Source organism: Apteryx mantelli, chromosome Z (assembly GCF_036417845.1).
Source record: "Apteryx mantelli isolate bAptMan1 chromosome Z, bAptMan1.hap1, whole genome shotgun sequence".
Taxonomy (NCBI): Eukaryota; Metazoa; Chordata; class Aves; order Apterygiformes; family Apterygidae; genus Apteryx; species Apteryx mantelli.
The window spans coordinates 40391633-40410268 of NC_090020.1; the positions used below are offsets into that span (position 1 = coordinate 40391633).

Genomic DNA, 18636 nt, shown 5'->3' on the forward strand with positions numbered 1-18636 from the left:
ACAAGTACCCACAATTAGATTCAGATTGCGCTTGTCCTTTCATAGATCAGAGAAAAAAATCACAAAACTCTATCAATCCTTACCTATAATATGTAGGTTGACTATTAAATACCCAATATTTGTCCACTCCTAATGCAAACCCTTGTGAAAACCACGATAACACATTTATATTTACTGCTTTGCTTTGAGGTTTTCAAATATTTTTTCTTGACACAATTTACATGTTATGGTGCTTCAAATGACAAGTTAATGGACACTACAGGAAAGTTACTCGTTAAGTCAAAGCAATGAAAAAATAGCATAACCATCTGATGATATCTCAAGCTTTTCCTGACCATCAAACTTCCAAAGAACAAGAAATAGGGATGATAAATGCTTAGATAAACTTGCCTCTGACCAAATGAAGCTAGGACTAGCCTTTGCGTTAGTTGCTGAATTAGTTGTACCTGTATGAAGTGACGGCAAGATGCCGGCTGTGGAGCTGCAGGGGGTTCGGGGAGGGTAACTCCCTAAGGTGGCACAGGATCTGTTCCGAGCTACGGGCACCACGGAAGACACAAACACAGCGGTTGCGTTATTTTGGAGAGACGTCTTTTCAGCACCATACGGAGCAACGTGTATCAGAAGCAAAACACAGGGTCTTCTCCTTGTGGGGCATACACCCTCATGTCACCCGGAATTATGCCGCTGATGCGCACCCCTCGCCGGGGGGATGCAAGGGCAGTCTGTGACCCATACGAGGGGCCAAGGATGGAAACGGCCTGAGCGCAGGCCGCCACCTCCCAGGAGCGGGCAGTGCCAGGTCGCGGCCAGGGCGCTGCGGCAGGGGCAGCTGCCCGGGGGCCCTCCGGGGCGCGGCCGGGGTGCGCACGCCCGCCTGGCACTGCCTGGGGCTCGGAAACCTTATTCCGGATTAATTCACCCTTCCGGGAGGGTGAAAGCCACAACCGGGCAATTAAGAGTTGACATACGCGGGCACTGGACGTCCCGGATCTAGCCGGGCTTAGGTGAGCGATTACGGCCACGCCGCAGCTGCAGCCTGCGGGCCAGAGACGCCCCAAAGCCTTTAATCTTCGCGCGCGAGCTCCCGCCCGCCCAGGCAAATGGCGGCCGCACCCCCCCCCGGCGGCGCCCCCTGGCGGCGAGGAGGGCGCCCGCCGCCCCGCGCCGCGCCAGGGCTGCCCTCCTCGCCGCCAGGGGCGCTACCTCCGCTCCCGCCGGCGGCCTCGGAGCGGCGGCCCCGCCGCAGCGCCCCGCCGCCAGGGCCGGAAGCGACGCGCGGAGCGGGCGGGGGCGCCGCCGTTGCTAGGCGGAAGTGCGGCGGGAGGCGGCGGTTGGCGTTTAAAGGCTCCGCGGCGGCAAAGGGCCGTGAGTGGCGCCGCTGCGAGCCGGGCTATCGCCTCCGCCTCCTGCCTCTCCCCCTCCCCCCGCGCCCCGGAGCAGCGCCGGGCGGAGCGGGGAGATGGTGTCCAGAGCCGCCGACCGGCTGCTGATCGTGGTCTCCATCCTGGAAGGTAGGTGGGGGCCGAGGACGGGGCCTGCGCCGCCCCTCGGCGAAGCCCCGTCCAGCACCGCGGGACGAGCCGGTGGTGCTGAAGCGGCGCGGGCGGCCGCGGCGGGGCAGCGGGAGGCTGGCGGCGCCGCCGGCTCGGAGGGCGTTGGGTCGGCGCCGGGTCACCGCGGTGATTCTCGGCGACATGGATCAGCTCTTCCCAGCCTGTTTCTGGGAGCTGCTTGCCCCAAATATTATTTAAAGGAATGGTGAAAACATCCTTGCTTTCCTGAAAAACTCTAAGTGTTCTTGCGTTACACTTTCCTCGTATCTAAGCTTCCTTTGTTGTCATTTAAATCCCTTATCACAGTCTGTGCCAGAGGATAGCGAATAGCTGGTTACTGCTCCCTCTGAATGAGGCCTTTATGTAGGCAGAGGCCGTGTGTCCCGTTAGTCATCTTTCCTCTAGGCTAAAGAAAGCGACTTCTTTAGCTTTTCCTTATGGAAGAACAGAGTTGTAAGTAAGTTCAAAAAAGATGATGTGGAAAATGTATTTTATGTGATTATTTCTTATATGACATAATGCTGACCTCTTGTGTTGTGCGTTTTTCCACCTCCCCCCACCACCAGTGATGGTGCCTGGTAATTATACTGTGTATTTTTGCAGGGCGCTATTTTCCAAAACGAGCAAAGCGTATGCTTATAGTTGAAGCGAAGTTTGACGGTGAACAGCTGGCTACCGATCCTGTAGAGCATACTGATCAGCCTGAATTTGCCACTGAATTGGCTTGGGAACTTGATAGGAAAGCACTTCATCAGCACAGGTAACACTAAAAGATTAAGTGCGAAATAAAGTTAATTTCGTTTGGAAATAAGTTTTCTCATCTCTACTGCTAGTGAAATATGATTTTTGTGTTACTGTCATCTGAATTTTTTAGAAACTGTCTTTTAACTATACACTGACATACCATATTGTTGCCACAACAAACAAAAGCGGTATGAGGCAAGATAAGTGATGTTTAAACAATCTGAAGATTATATTTGCCCTATTTAAAAAAATATATATATAATATACATTTATATATACATATATATATTTATATACATTTTATATATTTTTTTATATATATATACACATAAAAGCAAATTAGTTACACTAAAAGTCGAGCACTGAATTCAAGCTTTCTTATGTATGCTGTGTCATGAAGCACAATAGAGTTAGGTTAATTTCAAACCTGAAAAGCCTACTTAAAATATTTTTAAGAACATCAGATAGAAGAGCTGGAAAACTGAGTTTGGGTTCCATAACTGTCATTTGGTCCTCACCAGAAATATGGATGTGATATTATGGTTCTGTCCAGTGTAGGCTCAATATGGCAAAATTACAAAACTGGGAAGCTATATTCTCAGCGGTGACAAGTGTGGATAATCCTGCAGAACTGCTATTGCTCAAACCACTGGGAAACATCTTTGTCAAGAAGTTGAAAAGGCCATATTAACTTTATGAGGAAAGAAAAATCTCAAAGTGTACCTTATGCTAAAGACCTTGTCTATGTTTCTAGATATTTTTACATAACTCTTTCACGTAAGTCATACTTTTAAAATGCCCTCACAGCTGAAATTCCAATTTTATGTGAATGGCTCTACCTATTTCATATAGATTAGAATGGATTTATTTGTCACTACCTCTCCTTTTTTTACAAAACTTATTGATTTGCTAATTCTGTCTCACTTAATGCTCAATTTTTAGGAGTTTGATGTAAACTTAGTTGCAGACTTATCAGAACTAGTTATGTAACAAATTTCAGTAAATTTTATATTGTCAATGTGCTTGAAACTTGTGAATTACTTTTGTGAGCTAAGTGCAGTTGCAGAGATTATGTTTATATTTTTGATTTCAGCTGAGTTATTCTTACAGGCTGCAGCGTACACCTATCAAACTCCAGTGTTTTGCATTGGATCCTGTAACTTCAACTAAAGAGAACATAGGCTATATTGTACTTGATTTAAGAGCTGTCCAGGAAAAGAAGCAGGTATGCTATTAGCTCTAAAAATATTAGTAATTGATGTTTTGACAACAGTACTGTTACAGTTACAAGAGAACTCGATATAAGGAGTGGATGTAACTTTTGGGTCTTGTTTTGAAGAAATCTGACTTTTATTTGATCACCTATTTCAAAATTTTCTTTTTTAAACATCTTAACTCTCTATATAATAACACGGACAAACTAAAATGCTTTTGTATTCATCTTATTTAAATGATGAAATACTTTAAGCTGCTTGCTGAAGAATGAAAAAACTGACTATGGAGATTTTCTTAAATTCTTACACTTTTGAATTTGAAAAATGAAACATTTGTGAGGAACACTTTTAATTGCCACAATTTAACCACCTGGAAAATTTATCAGAGTAACTGAGTATCCATTGTCAAATCAAGACTTTAGACTTGCTTAAAAAAAGAAAGAAAGGAAAGTCTTAATGGGCCTCTTTGGAAGATTTCTTAGGTGATCATAAGTTATACTTTAGGCAAACACAATTCTGAAACACAAATTAGATGACTGAATGTGACTTCAATGGACCACATGTTCTAGCCTCTTAACACAGCATGGACTCAACATAATATAATTGTTTACATAAGTCTAATTCATCAAAACTATGTTCCACTTGGTCAAAACATCACTGGATTTTCTAGGACCCCGGTTTCTTATTTGGCATCGTAAACCTTCAGGATTTGTGATTCATGTAGTTTCCTATGCAGTCTTTCAGCTGAGAACTTAAAGATTCTCTCTTTTAATTAAGGATTTATAGAATGTTTTGCTTGCTGACTTGTTTAATGTGCCAGTCAGTGGAAAAGAATATGTTCAGCTCTTCTTCTGGGAATCACTGTATAGAATCTTTGTTAGTAAGTTAATAGCTTAGTCAAAACAGACCATTTTTTGAAATACCTATTGAGGTACTTTCCTGTAAATAGTATGGTGGAAAGGCAAGAGCAAATTTATTTATTCTGTAACTGTATTACATTATGATTTTTCCTGTTTTTTTTAATGTATTTGGTTTTTATTTCTGTTTTTTTTGTTTTTAATTATGTAGACACCAAAATGGTATCCTTTACTTAGTAACAAGTACACTAAATTTAAATCTGAGTTACAAGTAGGTGTTGTGTTGGAAACTGATACAAAAGCAGTGGTGGATGGTTTTAAAGCAAAGGAGGCACCTCCTAGAGAAGGAAAAGGTAAGTAGCAGAATAAAAATATCACTGACTTTTAATTCAGAAAGGTGTTTCTTATGCAGGAAGAGTATAGCACTTTTTGCAAATGTTGTATTGTTTTGAGCCCAAAGAGCACTTTATTGTTATAGCACTTCCTATACAGATAATTTACAGCCAATTAATGCACGTTGTCATGATGGGTATAAACTCTGTTATAAGGATGCTTCACTTTGGCAATTGTGTGACTTTCAGGTGGACAGAGATGCAAACTAGCAGATCTTTAAGACTGAGGGAATTGGAGATGCACAGTTACTTCTGGCAGCATTTTAGACACATTTCAGGACTCTGGAAAGTTTTGTAACTAAAGAAATAAGAAAGGAAGAACTTCATAGGATGTAGTTCTAGTAGTGTGATTACAAAGTAGTGCAGCTGGAATTTAATACAGTATTATAATATTACAAAGTATTGGAATATTATAAAATAGTGCAATAATTCAGAAAAGAGAAGCAGGCCAACCAGTAAATGACTTTTTTTTCCTCCTCTAAACTGAACTGTTCAATACATAAATCATGTTATGCTGATAATAATTTTTTGAGGTTAGGTCCCCTTTAGATTAACTGCAAGGATTCATTCCACTTCTGAATTCTATTCTACACTTCTCTCAAAATTAGTGAAACATATCAAACGGTAAGTGTTGAGTGCTAGGCAGTAGAAACTGGTTTGCATATTGTATATTCCCATGGAGAGGCTTTGTATTTGTCCTCTGATACAGAAATATAGATGAGCAAATCTAGATGAGCAAATGTAAACTCTTTGATACAGTGAACTCTCCATGAGTCAGCTGGTCTATAGGATCTATTTAGTGACATATTTTTAGCTCATGCTAGAGCTGGATCCGTTAGAGGGCTGTAGGCACTTGAAATACCTTGAGTTTTTGCAGGCTAACTTCTTTGAAACAGTGACTATGGACCAGCTGACATCATGCTCCCTCATATTTAACTAGTCAGAGAGAAGGCAGCATACTAGAATCCAGCCTAATAAAATTAAGTTCCAGGTTTTAATAATCACTGTAACACTAAATTAAAATACACACTAGCATTCTATCCAGCGTTGTCTTCAAAACACATCTATTCTCACTGAATTGAAATTAATTTAGGAATTTTTTTTTTGTAGCTGTATTTAGGGGCTTAGGTTTTTATGCTGAAATGCTATGGAACCAAACATCCAACTTTGTAGTGTACTTGTAGAAAGAAGATTAAAAATAAAGGTAATTTTTTTTAAATATGATTACAAAGAAGCAGCGATTGAGTACATCATGCTAAGTTACTCTGTCTTTATTTTTATTTTATTTTTTCTCCCCTTCTCCTTTCTTAGTATCCACCCTTCTTTCTGGACTGGACCCTAAAAGTATTGTAGCAGTCCTGAATGAAGAGGAGGGCTATCATCAAATTGGACCAGCAGAGTATTGTAGAGACTACTTTGTTTTGTCTGTAACTATTGCATTTGCCACACAGCTAGAACAGGTTTGTTTCATTGCTACATTTAGTTTTTAAGAAGTACTTGCTACATTTGTATTCTGACATATTTCTACTTTAGGATTTTTGTTATCTTGTAAGTCTTCTGCAATAAATAGTCTTATCTGCTTATTGAATTAATATAGATCAATTTGAATTTCAATTTTATGTAGTGCTTACATTTCAAATTACAAGTGAAAGATTATTATTCTTTTGGGACATTAAATTGTAATGTTTTTATAAACTGTGCATTACTGTAAAAGGTGTCTGAACAGACAATATAGAATTAATCTTATGAACAATTCTTCAAAATCAGAAAATAATGACAGTATAATAAGTATGCTGGAGGACTGAACTTCACCACCTCAGCTGAACGGGGAGGACTTCAAAGCATCAGATTTTACTGACTCTGGAGAAGTTTGCCTAAAGTTAGAATTAAAGCTGATCTTGAAATTAAGATTTGACTGCACTCTTCTGTATATGACATACTAGTACAACCATATGCACTTGATGACCAAAGGCCTGAAACTGGTTTATCCAATACAAACTCCTGCCACTTGATCTACAGGAAATTCTCCAGTAGAAATAGTGTCCTTTCAGGAAATAACTATCTCAGGCATATTGTAAGCTTAGCCATTTTTCAGATAAAGGTCAGAATGTAGCAACTAAATGTAATTACTCTGTTTCTTCAAGTGTAGTTACAGGTACATTAAGCTTAAATCCTACTGCTGTCCAGCTGTTAAAGCTTGAATTGAAAGTACACAGCTGATAAAACTTAGCATTCAATGGAATGTGGTGCACATATGCCAAACTTTGCATAAAATTAAATACCTGTCAGAACCATAAGCTGTATGAAATGGTAGACTTCATATCCTACCAAAGGGAAAGACTTATCAGTGTGCATGAAGTACCATGCTAATGTGACTATTTCACTATTTGAGACCTCAGCTACTGTGTCTCTGCTGTGCTGCACTGATACAGTTTGGGGTTTCTCTGCACTGGCTGATTTCAAAGTATGGGCAGGCCCAAGTTACTATGAAAATCTGATGTCAAGTCAGGTTTTATTTGCTGTGAAACTCATAGGATATGATGAACTCTCTTCAGAGAAAGTGCTTAGATTTTCTATGTCAGAATTAGAGGTCTATATGAAATAAACTCCACTGTGATCACTCTGAGGCAGATTGTGCCATTTTTAGCATTGAACTTACAGTTGCAATAGCTAAGGGATGGAATAGTTCTGTTTCTGCCTGTTCTAATAACTTAGGTGACTAAATAAAAGATTATATAACTTGATGTCTAAGCTGCATTGTTTATTTAAATTATAAATATTTTGTAAAGGCACTGTTTATTTCTGAGTATTTGTACAGTGCCCGACTTCACTAAATATTTGATATTGTTACAGCCCTTGGTGCCAATACATCTTACAGCTAATTGAAAATGAGCCATTCTGAAAGTTAGTGGTTTGCTTGTGAAGTAAGATTTTTATTCAGCTTGAGCAATAATGTAAAAGTGTTTCCATTAATTTTTTATTAATGTACTGCAAGCTGGGACTGAGATCAGCCGCTCTGAAGCTTGACATCATTTTTAAGCTCTTTAATTTCGAAACTAATGCTCAAGGATTACTGTAACTATATATTAATGAAAAAGAGACATTCTTCTTTCACACTTCTTTTTTTAGTTAGTTCCTAGTACTGTGAAGCTTCCGGAACGACAGCCTGAGTTTTTCTTCTACTACTCATTACTGGGAAATGATGTCACAAATGAACCTTTCACTGATTTAATTAATCCAAACTTTGAGCCAGAAAGAGCTTCAGTTCGAATACGTAGCACAACTGATGTTCTCCAAGTTTATCTTTGTGCACAGTCAAAATTGCAGGTAAGCTGTTTCTTTTCAAACATGATTATGTAAATGAAATAAATTTCCCCCCTCACCTTGAAACTGGAAAGAATTTCCATTTCCAAAGCTAGACTATACTGCATTATTTTTGGCCCAAATATAAAGTGATTCTTCCTCTGCAAAACAAAACTGATATGAGGGAAACCCTATTAGCAAGTTTCTCAGCTCAGAGAGAGTACAGTGTCTTTAATATGGCAGCTATAGCAAGCTGGTGCAGTTGCATGTCATGACAAAAGGCACTGCTGAAACATGGTACCCCCAGTGGGCTAATTTAGCATCTTCAACAGCTCTGAGTGCTGGGACATCCTCTGGACTCAGACCATCTGCAAGCCACAGCCCTGCTTTGTGCTGCCTGTGATAACCTTACCCGCAGCAGCTGCTCAGGTCACTGGAGCCTCTTGCTGAGATTCCAGATTCACTGCCATCAGCACTGTTTGTGAATAAAGGGAGAGTTCTGGATTTTTTTTTTTTTTAATTTCTCAACTGCCAGACATTAATTTTTAAATTAAACTCTAGCCATATATTTGGTTTGGGATAGTGCTTATCTTTAGCCTAGTCTTTAAACATTGGGTAGTATTTAAAGTCTCTGCAGTGATGTGCTTTTGGCTCACATTCAACTGGTTGCAAAACAAGAGACAATTTTACTGAGAACAGTATAAGGTTTTTAATAAGATGGTTGGTAAATAAGGCAAGTGTTAGTTATAGAATGTAAGTCTTGGATCTGGACTCTTTTAAAAGTTGCTCTTTTGCCTTCTCTGTACTAGATTATAGGGTTTAAACTTATATGGACCATTTTAGCTTTGTTATTGTTTGTTAGTTTAGAAAAAGGTTTTGTTTAACTTTGCTTCAGAATTTTATGTCACAACGTTAAATATTTTTCTAATGAAAATTTTTCTTTAGAAAAACATAGGCACTGATGTGTTAGGAATTTAATCAGATGTAAGTCTGTTGTCTTGATACAAAATATTATGTACTTACATATTTCATCTGTGTTATTTTTTCATCATTTTGAAGAATTCAGAACAGTATCTGTCATGAGGTCAGATCCGCTTGTTGGTTTACAGCTTTGTTTCTCTGACCTCTGACTAAGCTTCTTGAAGTTAAGGAGATGTATATAGCTAGATAGATTGGTAGCTGGAACCTTGTAGCACTGAAGTCTTCATCTTCTACAAAAAGTCTGTTAAATATAAAGAATCAGAATAAATTGATCTCATCTGCTAAAATGGAGCAGAACTGACCTTTTTTATCTGAGGAAATATCAAATTGGTATGTACATTTCAAGGAAAAACTTTCACTGAGGAAAATAAATGACTTTTTTTAGATCCGTCTTTCACTAGAGTGTTTATATATATACTAAGCTGTGGATGGAGGAAACAATTGGGTCAAGTTTGTGGAAAAGGGAATAAAGATTGGTATCAGGAATTAAGAACAAAGTTTATTTCCTGAAACCCTTGCTATTAAAGTGGAGTCTAAATATATGCACACAGGCTGAACTTTCAAAGAACTTGATTTTTTTTTTTCCTTCTTCTGTATCTTGTCATGGTGTATTTTAGATGCTTACACCATATACAATCCATACTGTCCTTTAAAGGCACTTAAAAATTTGAATTTGTCATCCAGAAAAAATTTGACAGGTAGCCTGCAGTGATATGCTACTATACTAGCACTAGGGAAATCCCCACTTCCTCAATACTGAAATTCCATAGCTCTTTTTATACTATTCCAACCCTTGTTCTCAGCATAAAGGGATTAGAGTAAGGATGCAGGTTTTAATTATTATTTTTATGCTACCTCTAGCAGAAGTCCAAATTCAGACATTTCAAGTGGAAATACACACACCAGTTACTTTCTAGCACTTTTGTATATATACAGATCCATCTTTGCTGTGGGGACCAGTCTCTCGGAAGCACTGAAATACCACTGTCTGGACTGCTGAAGAAAGGAAATGCAGAGATCGATCAGCGCCCTGTGGCAATAGAAGGAGCGTTCATCCTTGTTCCACCAAACAGAGCTAAACAAAAACTACCACAGTTGCCTTTGGACATGGCTCCTACTGTTGGAGTATCTGTAGTTCTGCAAAAGGAAAGCTTATGTGCCCAGGTATAGCTCACTAATTTATTTTTGGTTTAGATGTTGTTGCACAATTTTTTTTTTTTAAAAGATATTTCTAAATCATATTTGACACTTAGGTATGTGAAGAAAACCCTGAAGGAATAAGTTGCATTATATGAATCATCCTTTCATTTTTTCATTTTTATCTGTGTCAGAAAAATAATCTCAAACCATAAAAATGTCATAGACAAAAATTTTCAATGCAAGTGATGGTCAATAAAACTGTATCATTTCATTCAGCCTTTCATCCCCTTAAATGCTGCAACTGAACCTGAACACCCACAGAAGAAAGTTCTTTCACCTACTAGGAGAAAAACAGAGGTCTTGGAGCAGAGATACCAGATTGTCCCATCTCATACTGACCAGTCTTCTCCCACAGAAGATGAAGCAACAGAAAGTGAAATGGAAGGTCTTAAGTCTGACAAAGGCACAAAACTAAATAAAAAGGGTATGTGTTTTATATATATGTTTTTCCCCTAGTTGTAAAGTTCAATTTTGAATCACATACTACTTACTTGTGGACATGTGTTTCAGGCAAGTAAGAACTATTTACATGGAAGAATTAACAGTAGGAGAGCAAGTGATGTAATTTGAACATGGTAGTTGTTGAAAACAATTGGAAGAGCCAGATTGGGGATATGGTTGCATAGATGACAAGTGACATGGATGGTCAGCAGCTTGAAATATAATACCAGAAATGTTTGGATTTTTCTGAATTTGAGAATGGGGAGGTTCAGTACAAAGCCATGAAGAAACTGATTTGTCTGAAGAAGAGATGAAGTGATCCACCATTCACATTTATTAAATAGGAAGGTAGAGGAAATGCAGGATTTTTAAGCGTGAGGTTAAAATTTTTAAGGAACTTTCTCTACTGTCTGGCATAATCAATTGTGAATACAAAAACATTTGTACTATACAAATTCCTGGACAAAGATAAGCAGGTGGGTTTTTTTTGTTGTTTGTTTTAACATTAATCCCGTTGTAGAACATAGGGCGTTGATAACCCACAGAGCTATTCTAAGGCTTTTGCTTGTTTGACTTTAACTTAAGGGCCATGTTGGGGGAGAAGATGAGGAGCAACAAAGATCAAAGAGTAAAGCTCAAAAGAGAGAATGTATTTGTTAGCTTTGTCTTCAGTAACGTTTAGCAAAGAAAGCTGAATGGTTATTTTCTAATTATACTTCTACTACTGGTCTTTTGAGATTGATCCTATAGAGGCACAGTTCTGTAGAGAAAAATCTCTGACTTGCTCCCACAATTTGTCTGCTAAATCAGACAAATTTCTTTTAATCATGACACACCTTATCTAAGCAAGGATTAAGCCCTTTATATCAAACATATCAAGAACATATAAAGAAAAAATTTTATGATCACTGTAATATATTTGAATCTGTGGTTAAGAAAAGTCCAGGGTTGCTTTTTTGTTTTTGTTTTTTTTGCTTTGTTTTGTTTTAATAGCTCTCTATGCCTCGGCAAGATGAAAAACATTGTCATTTCACAATTATGTTTCAGGGCTGGTGGCTGAGTCTTGCAAAGAAGTTAACAAACAGTACACTGAGGAGCTACCAGTTTGCAAATCCCAAAGCAGAGCAAAGTCACCTTTATTGTCAGAGCTGCAAAATTCCAGTAATGCAAAATAATTTTTTCAAAATTAGTACATTGAATGGAATTTGAACAGAGTAGTAGTTTAGATCCATTTTTAACTGTAGACTATTTGCAGTTTTATATTCCTGTGTCTTAAAATTCTATCCAGCTATTGAATTACACAAAGCAATTCAGTGACATTAATTTTTACCTGAAATGGCTGAAAATTATTTAAATTCATTCCTATGTTATGCTGACTTGCTGATATTGAAGTATTACTGCATTTTTCTTTTTTTATATTTTTACTGTTAGTTTATGGAGTGTTTTATTTTCATCATCAGAAAAACTGAAGTCCCAATATTAGCAACGATGTATTTTTTTTTAAATGACAAAAACTGAAACACTTAAGATGATTAGGAAGAAAGACCATTAGAACAGCTAGCAGTTATAAAAGACAATTGAGCGTTTTTCTGACAGTTTCTTTGCCTCTTTCTCTGCTTTAGAATCTTACACACTTTTGGAGGCTGCCTTTCAGAGACCTTGTCTGTAAAATTTGCAGTTTGACTTGTTGCTCTTTGAAGGCACAGTTGGAGGTTGAGGCACCAGCGTAAGGGCTTGAGAAGGCTGGATGACTTCCGTGACGAACTTGATGCAATTGGACAGGCCGCTTACTGTAGCTTCTGTTTCCTGCTTATAAAATGCCTATAGCAATAAGTGTTTTTTGATGAGCAGTTGTGCTATTTACAGAACTAGCTATAGCACTTTAGGTTTTCTTTCAATAGTTAACCTTCAGCTTGGGAACAGAAATTGCAGCTTCCTCACCTGAGGCAGTGCAATTGACTTGGTGCTCTGTCTTTTTCAGTCTCAAGTAAAAGAGGTTAATTCAAAGCAAACTAAGTTAGTTCAAATTATTTTCTGTAAGCTAGCTTTGTCTGTGTGCACTCAGGTGGTTTAGGAACAGTTACATAAACTGTTGAAATGAAAGACTAAAATCCTGCACCATTCCTTTGTAGAACTGAATATTTTAGATGTTTATATATACTTTTTCCTGGCAATATGTATTTATATAGCTTTAAAAACAAAAGGCAATGGGAAAACCATTGTCTTCTGTAAAGTATATTATTTTGTTTTTTAAGCAGCAGTTTACAAGTGGAATGACTATTTTTCATAGTTAGTATTAACCTGTATTAGAAGGAATAGAAGTCTTTTGGGAAACATTCTGTATTTACTTGCATTTAAAATGTGAGGCACATCTGTAATATATTATAAAAAGATTATAAAAACATGCACAAATCCCTTCATTGTATTTTCAGCTGAGAATGCTCCAGCAGCTGTATCTCAGTCCAGCCCTGTGGGTGCATCGAGTTCTTCTGAGCCTGCTTCAGCACAGAAAATTGTCATTCCAGCAGCCTCTCACCATTTTTGCTTTTCAATAGATTTACAAAGTATACGGGGTCTGGAAGTTGGGTTTCCAATAAATTGCATTTTAAGGTATGATTTATTTTGGTTGATCTTATTCTTGGCAGTAATAGCATTTTTCAATACAAAAAACACCTAATTTGAACTATCAGTGGCAACATGCTGCCTGATGCTTTTTATCTTCACGTAGCCACTTTTCAGTAGCCAAACATTTTGAAGTGTTCAGCTGGTTCATCACTCAGCTTCTGAGAATTGTAGCATCAAAGGCAATATATAATGCTTCGCCTGCATTGGAATTTCTATTACGTCTCACTTGAGTATCAGAGCCCAGGCAATACAGATCACTATTCAGCCATTAGAGGAAAAGGAATATTACTCGTTACCTTGCTTTCTGGCTACCTTTCCAGCTGACTGAAGGAGTGATTTCTGTAGCTTCCATGTTTCCACAGAGCTACTTGTTGTGTTTCAGTAAGCTACAGATAAACTTGTGGTTTGTGTGAGATACTGAATCTAAAAGGAAGCACACTTACACCTTAAAGGGAAGAACCAGTGTAGTATCATTTTGATGGTCTCTGCATACCGGAGGCAAAGCTTATTATTAGGAAGAAGTAGCATCTGTTATTAGATTGACTCAGGAGGTTATAAAAAAGAAGAAAGCTTCTGGATACATGAGCTTTGTGTCTGAAGGAAAAGCAGCAAGCTTCACCTGCTAGTTTGGAACAATTGCTTAGAGATTAGTTTGATTACATTACTTCCTGGTAACATGAAAGAAAAGTATGGGAGCAATTCTGAAGCATAAGCCAGTGTTAGCAGGGAGGAGGGTGATCTATTAGTCCCTGCAGGTCAGAGACAGAGAGGTGGAGGAATAAGGACTAAAAGGATGAAATATCAGTGAAAACAAGAGCATTGAAATCAGCATCTCTATATTCAGGTAATAATTTTTTACATTTCCAGTAAAGAGAAATTTTATTTTATTGTCTTTTTGTTTGTTTTGTTTTAGGTCTTCCTTAGCATTTAGGACCAAGAGTTCACTGATGCAGGGATAGTCTTGTTTGTTTGTTTATTTGTTTAAAAAAAAAAAAAAAAGCTCTACTGATAGAGAATATCGTGTATTGATGGTATATGTGAATTCAGTGGTTCATAGCAGTTGTTACTGCTATGTTAGTTGCTATTTCACGCACTACCTTTTCTTTTTCATTCAATGATGAATATGGCAAGAAATTGAAAAGAGAAATAGTGAAACGCTTCAAAGCTAAGATTTCTGATCAGTTGCATTTTCACTGCGTATCTGGAGCATTATTTCATTCAGGTCTAAACCAACTCTTTAAATGGTATTTACATAAGCAGTTGAAGTATGGCATTTATAAGTGGCAGCAATTGATGCAGCATTATTTATTTTATTAGTAACTTAGTTGACAGCATCAATTTGAGAATACAGTTCTGGGGTTTGGGGGGAATTTTTTGTTTTTTTTCTGTTCTGATAGCAAGGCCAGTTCAAGAAGTTCTTGGCTTCCACTTTGTAATTTTATCATTCACTGAGTTGTGCAAATAGAGTTGTTTATCAGGCCACATTGTAAATCGTATCAGAAAAGCTACCTGACTTCTGATAACCAAGTTTCAGTTCTGACACTGGGTAAAAGTATACTTGGTTATCAGTTACTTCTTGTTAAACCATGCAGATAGTGTTAGTTGTAAGTATACTTATATTTACTTCTTTTAATTAAATGCTTTTATATAGTTATCTATATCTGAATATAATATTCCTTTCCTCCACAATTTTTATTGAGAGTGAGAAACAGAACTTTAATTTAACAAAGATTAACTCCTATGGTCCTGAATGTCAGCATAGATTGTTAAAACTTTTTCATCAAGGTAACAACAAATGTAAGTGATGCTGGATCAGTGCCAAGTAAATAAAAACTTTTGAATATTTGAGAGCAAAATTTCACTATTGGATATATTTATGCAACTTCCATTGACTTTAATACAACTTGTGCCCCGGCAAGACTTTTAAATTGGTTTTCCTGTTGTAGAAGTATAAGAAGAAAGTATATATTTGTTATTTGATTATTTTTTGTTATTTTCATTAGGTACTCGTATCCCTTTTTTGGCAGTGCAGCACCTATTATGACAAACCCACCTGTAGAAATCAGAAAGAATACGGAAGTTTTTCTTCCCCAATCCTACTGTGCATTTGATTTTGCGACAACACCTCATCAGCTTCAAGACACATTCTTCAGGTGGCAACTTACTACTTTTTATCTTAATTACACTGAAGGTCTTTTATCTCAGGTTTTATCAAAGGTTCAAATCTTTTAGTTAAGATCTTCACTTCAGTTTGAGAATTTAGTTAAAAAAAAAAAAATCCAAGCATTAATAACAAAGAAAATTTAAAACACTGCTCTTCCAATTTGTACAGTACTGAATTTAAAGACAAGGATTCTAGAATTCTTGCTCTTCTGTGTGAATATTGATTCATGTAGGAACTACTGCTTACCAAAACAGGTGATGCTATTGCTGTATGTTCTTAAATTAGAAGTTGATAAATTACTTTAACAAAGCACTCTTATTTCTGTTGAAATAGATAGTTTTGTTTGTTTTTCTTTTTTTTAATATTTGACTATCAGGTATCTCTGAAATACAGTAAGTGCTAAGAAAGTTAAGTACACTGATGAAGGTTGTGGCACAATTGTCCTAGAAATAATTCCACCAGCTGTTGATAGGTGATTAAGATGTGGAATAAAGCAATTGTCAGAATAGTGGTATTTTGAAAGAAAAGGCAAAGGACAGAAATTCTGTGAGTGGCAGTGACTATACCTCTAGATCCTCTCCATTTATAAATACATATAAATATGGTTTAAAGAATATTCAGTCAATCATTTTCACTGCAATATTGTTCCCTGTAATAACTGAAAAAAGGAGTGCTGACCTGACCAAAGTCAGTGATGGAGAAGGTACAAAGCTGGGAGTCAGTCTCATTCCCCTCTGAATGAGAGGGAGTAAGCCCATGTTACTGTTTGACAGTTGTGACCAGCACGGATTTGGGAAGATATGTTTAGAAGGAGAGGTTCTTGTCCCAAAGGAAAAGGAATGTGTCCTCTTTTGTATTGATGGCTGCCACTAAAATCATTCCTTTGTTTCAGGTTACCCCTGCTGGTTGAATTGTGGCACAAGGATAAAATAGCCAAAGACTTGCTTCTAGGGATTGCAAGACTTCAGCTTTCAAATGTTTTGGGTTTGGAAAAAACCCGGTTCTTGGGTGCTAATGGTGAACAGTGCTGGCGCCAGACCTATAATGAAACAATCAGTGTCACAGCAGCACAAAGGTAAAACTCTTTTTCAAAAATTACCAAAATTGTAGCTAGATCTGAAGATTTGTTTGTTTAATATCTTCCTGAAAAAGGGGCAAGCTCTTCCTGTTTACTTTCTTTTTTTTTCTAATTTGAAAAATGTTGTTTTTAACTTGAAAAATTGAGGCATTCTTGAAAGGCATGTGTTCCAGTCGCACAGATGCACCGATAGCCCTATTGCAGACAAAATGAGGAGGACATTCATCATATAGATTTTTCATATTTTAGCAATTATTTGCAACACTCCTAACTTTCTTGATAAAATCTGAAAATAAGTAAGAAATGTTGACTAATTGAATGTCAACAAAATCGCAGCTAGGATTCCTGTTGGTCTTTTTGTGTAAAAGAGTTGTTTTGCAAAACCTTTGAAAGTTGCAGCAAAGATATTTCTGTCAATATGTAAATACTTATTTCAAACATTTTATAAAATCTCTTATTGTCATACTAGAAGTTTTAGAGAATGAGAAACCAAAAATAAATAGCAAAAGTAAAACAGAATAGTGATTAATTTGAGAGGACACTAGAAATGCATAACAGAAATTTATAATCTCAAGAAGTAGGTTGCTTTTGTTTGAAGGAAGTCCTGGTTATTTTTCACTTTAGATTTGTTTGTTTTTTTTTCTAGTAGTTTGTAAGTATTTTGAAAATCATGTTTAAACTCACAAACTTTTAAATTAAATAAAACTTACAGTTTTGATGGGGGGAGAGGGGGTGCAAAAATCAGCAGATTGACACAAACTGATATCTTCCCTCCCCCGAAGCTGCTAGAAGATTGCTAGAATTTTTATTATGTGAAAGATAACATGGCCTGATCCTGTGAAGAGTCTTTTTTTATGATTTCACTGTATGTTAAACTTTGATGCTTCTCTCAAGAGAAAGAGTTACTGTTGAAATGAGACCTGTTTTTGCACAAAATTTAATTACCACTAGATGGCATTCTCAAAAATATAATTAGCTTTATGCGTTTTGCTGTGCTGACACATTTTTTAGCTTTGCTCTTTTTGGCCTAACACTAGTATATTCTTTATACACTAATATGTTAAACTGACTTTCAATAACTCCTATTTCTGAATTCTCTTACCTTGAATTTTATTTTTTTATCAGCGCAAAATAGAAAGTATTAAGAAATTAATGCAGTAATTTATGTTAATTTAGGTATGGTACAAATTTAGTCATTTTTATCTCTGAAATAACAGCATAGAAGATTGCAGGCCTCTGAAAATATTTTAGTGTCTTCTTTTAGTTGATATAATAAAAATGGCCATGCTCAAAATCTTTTTATATTTACTGGAACAGAAAAATTCTGTGGAAATCAGAGCCAGGTTAACTTCTGCAGCCTTTTGTAGCAAATTACCTGATATCTAATACTATAGCTTCCAGGCTTTAAATGACTGAGTAGTTGTCTTTACATCAGTGTGTGGTTATAGCTGAAACCACAGTGTTGCTTCTGACCTATTGCAGATCTATACTACAGTGCACTTTCACGTTAGAGTAGTGGTAACCCTCAGCTGTGTGATTTCTGTGTGTATTCTTTCTATTAACATCTTTCTAAGCAGAAAATTACCCTTGTTGTACTGCATTTTGTCCATGTTTGCAGAGATAGGACACTTGGGGACAAACTGTTCTACTGAAACAGTGCAACTGTTTCTAGAACACAGATTTTAAAAATATTTCACTCTTATCTGGACTCTTTAGTGCTGTACTAAAACAGATATTTACCATAAGACTCTAAGCCATTTAAAGTTGTCAGTTCTCTGTTCTGAAGCTTCCAGAAATGTGTTTTTAGGAATCCATGGATGGCTTAGCACAAATGGTATGTGAAGTGATTTGTTATATTATGGATAACTAATCTGGATAAATAATCCATAATAAAAGTTGTGGATAGCTTTTAAAGATATTTAACATTCTTTTAAAAAGTAGGACTAATGAATTTCATTGAATATCTCGGAATGAATTCAGCAGCAAAATGCTATCAGCAGGTATACTTGTTAGATATAAGACTAAATAAAACATCTGAAACATTCTCTTGCTACAGGGATGTGTTTACTATTGTAAGCTAT

The 18636-nt window shown here is 37.0% G+C and overlaps 2 protein-coding genes across 5 annotated transcripts in view; one reads left to right on the forward strand and one right to left on the reverse strand.

Moving 5' to 3' along the window:
* The first annotated feature begins 1293 nt into the window (after nucleotides 1–1293).
* Nucleotides 1294–18636, forward strand: part of CEP120 (centrosomal protein 120) — a 34307-nt gene continuing 16964 nt past the window's right edge. The window contains exons 1-12 of one of the 2 annotated variants that reach the window (XM_067315367.1): nucleotides 1294–1514; nucleotides 2160–2316; nucleotides 3411–3525; nucleotides 4583–4724; nucleotides 6075–6223; nucleotides 7893–8090; nucleotides 9984–10211; nucleotides 10464–10671; nucleotides 11736–11849; nucleotides 13121–13298; nucleotides 15317–15466; nucleotides 16370–16552. In XM_067315367.1, coding sequence (XP_067171468.1) covers nucleotides 1463–1514; nucleotides 2160–2316; nucleotides 3411–3525; nucleotides 4583–4724; nucleotides 6075–6223; nucleotides 7893–8090; nucleotides 9984–10211; nucleotides 10464–10671; nucleotides 11736–11849; nucleotides 13121–13298; nucleotides 15317–15466; nucleotides 16370–16552 — 1874 coding nt within the window. In that variant the 5' untranslated portion in view covers nucleotides 1294–1462. The remainder of the gene's footprint in view (nucleotides 1515–2159; nucleotides 2317–3410; nucleotides 3526–4582; nucleotides 4725–6074; nucleotides 6224–7892; nucleotides 8091–9983; nucleotides 10212–10463; nucleotides 10672–11735; nucleotides 11850–13120; nucleotides 13299–15316; nucleotides 15467–16369; nucleotides 16553–18636) is intronic. The other variant, XM_067315368.1, reaches the window with a different exon arrangement.
* PRDM6 (PR/SET domain 6) overlaps nucleotides 9000–18636 on the reverse strand; it is a 146649-nt gene continuing 137012 nt past the window's right edge. For 2 of the 3 annotated variants that reach the window (XM_067315369.1, XM_067315371.1), the window contains one exon: nucleotides 9000–9288. In XM_067315369.1, coding sequence (XP_067171470.1) covers nucleotides 9144–9288 — 145 coding nt within the window. In that variant the 3' untranslated portion in view covers nucleotides 9000–9143. The remainder of the gene's footprint in view (nucleotides 9289–18636) is intronic. The other variant, XM_067315375.1, reaches the window with a different exon arrangement.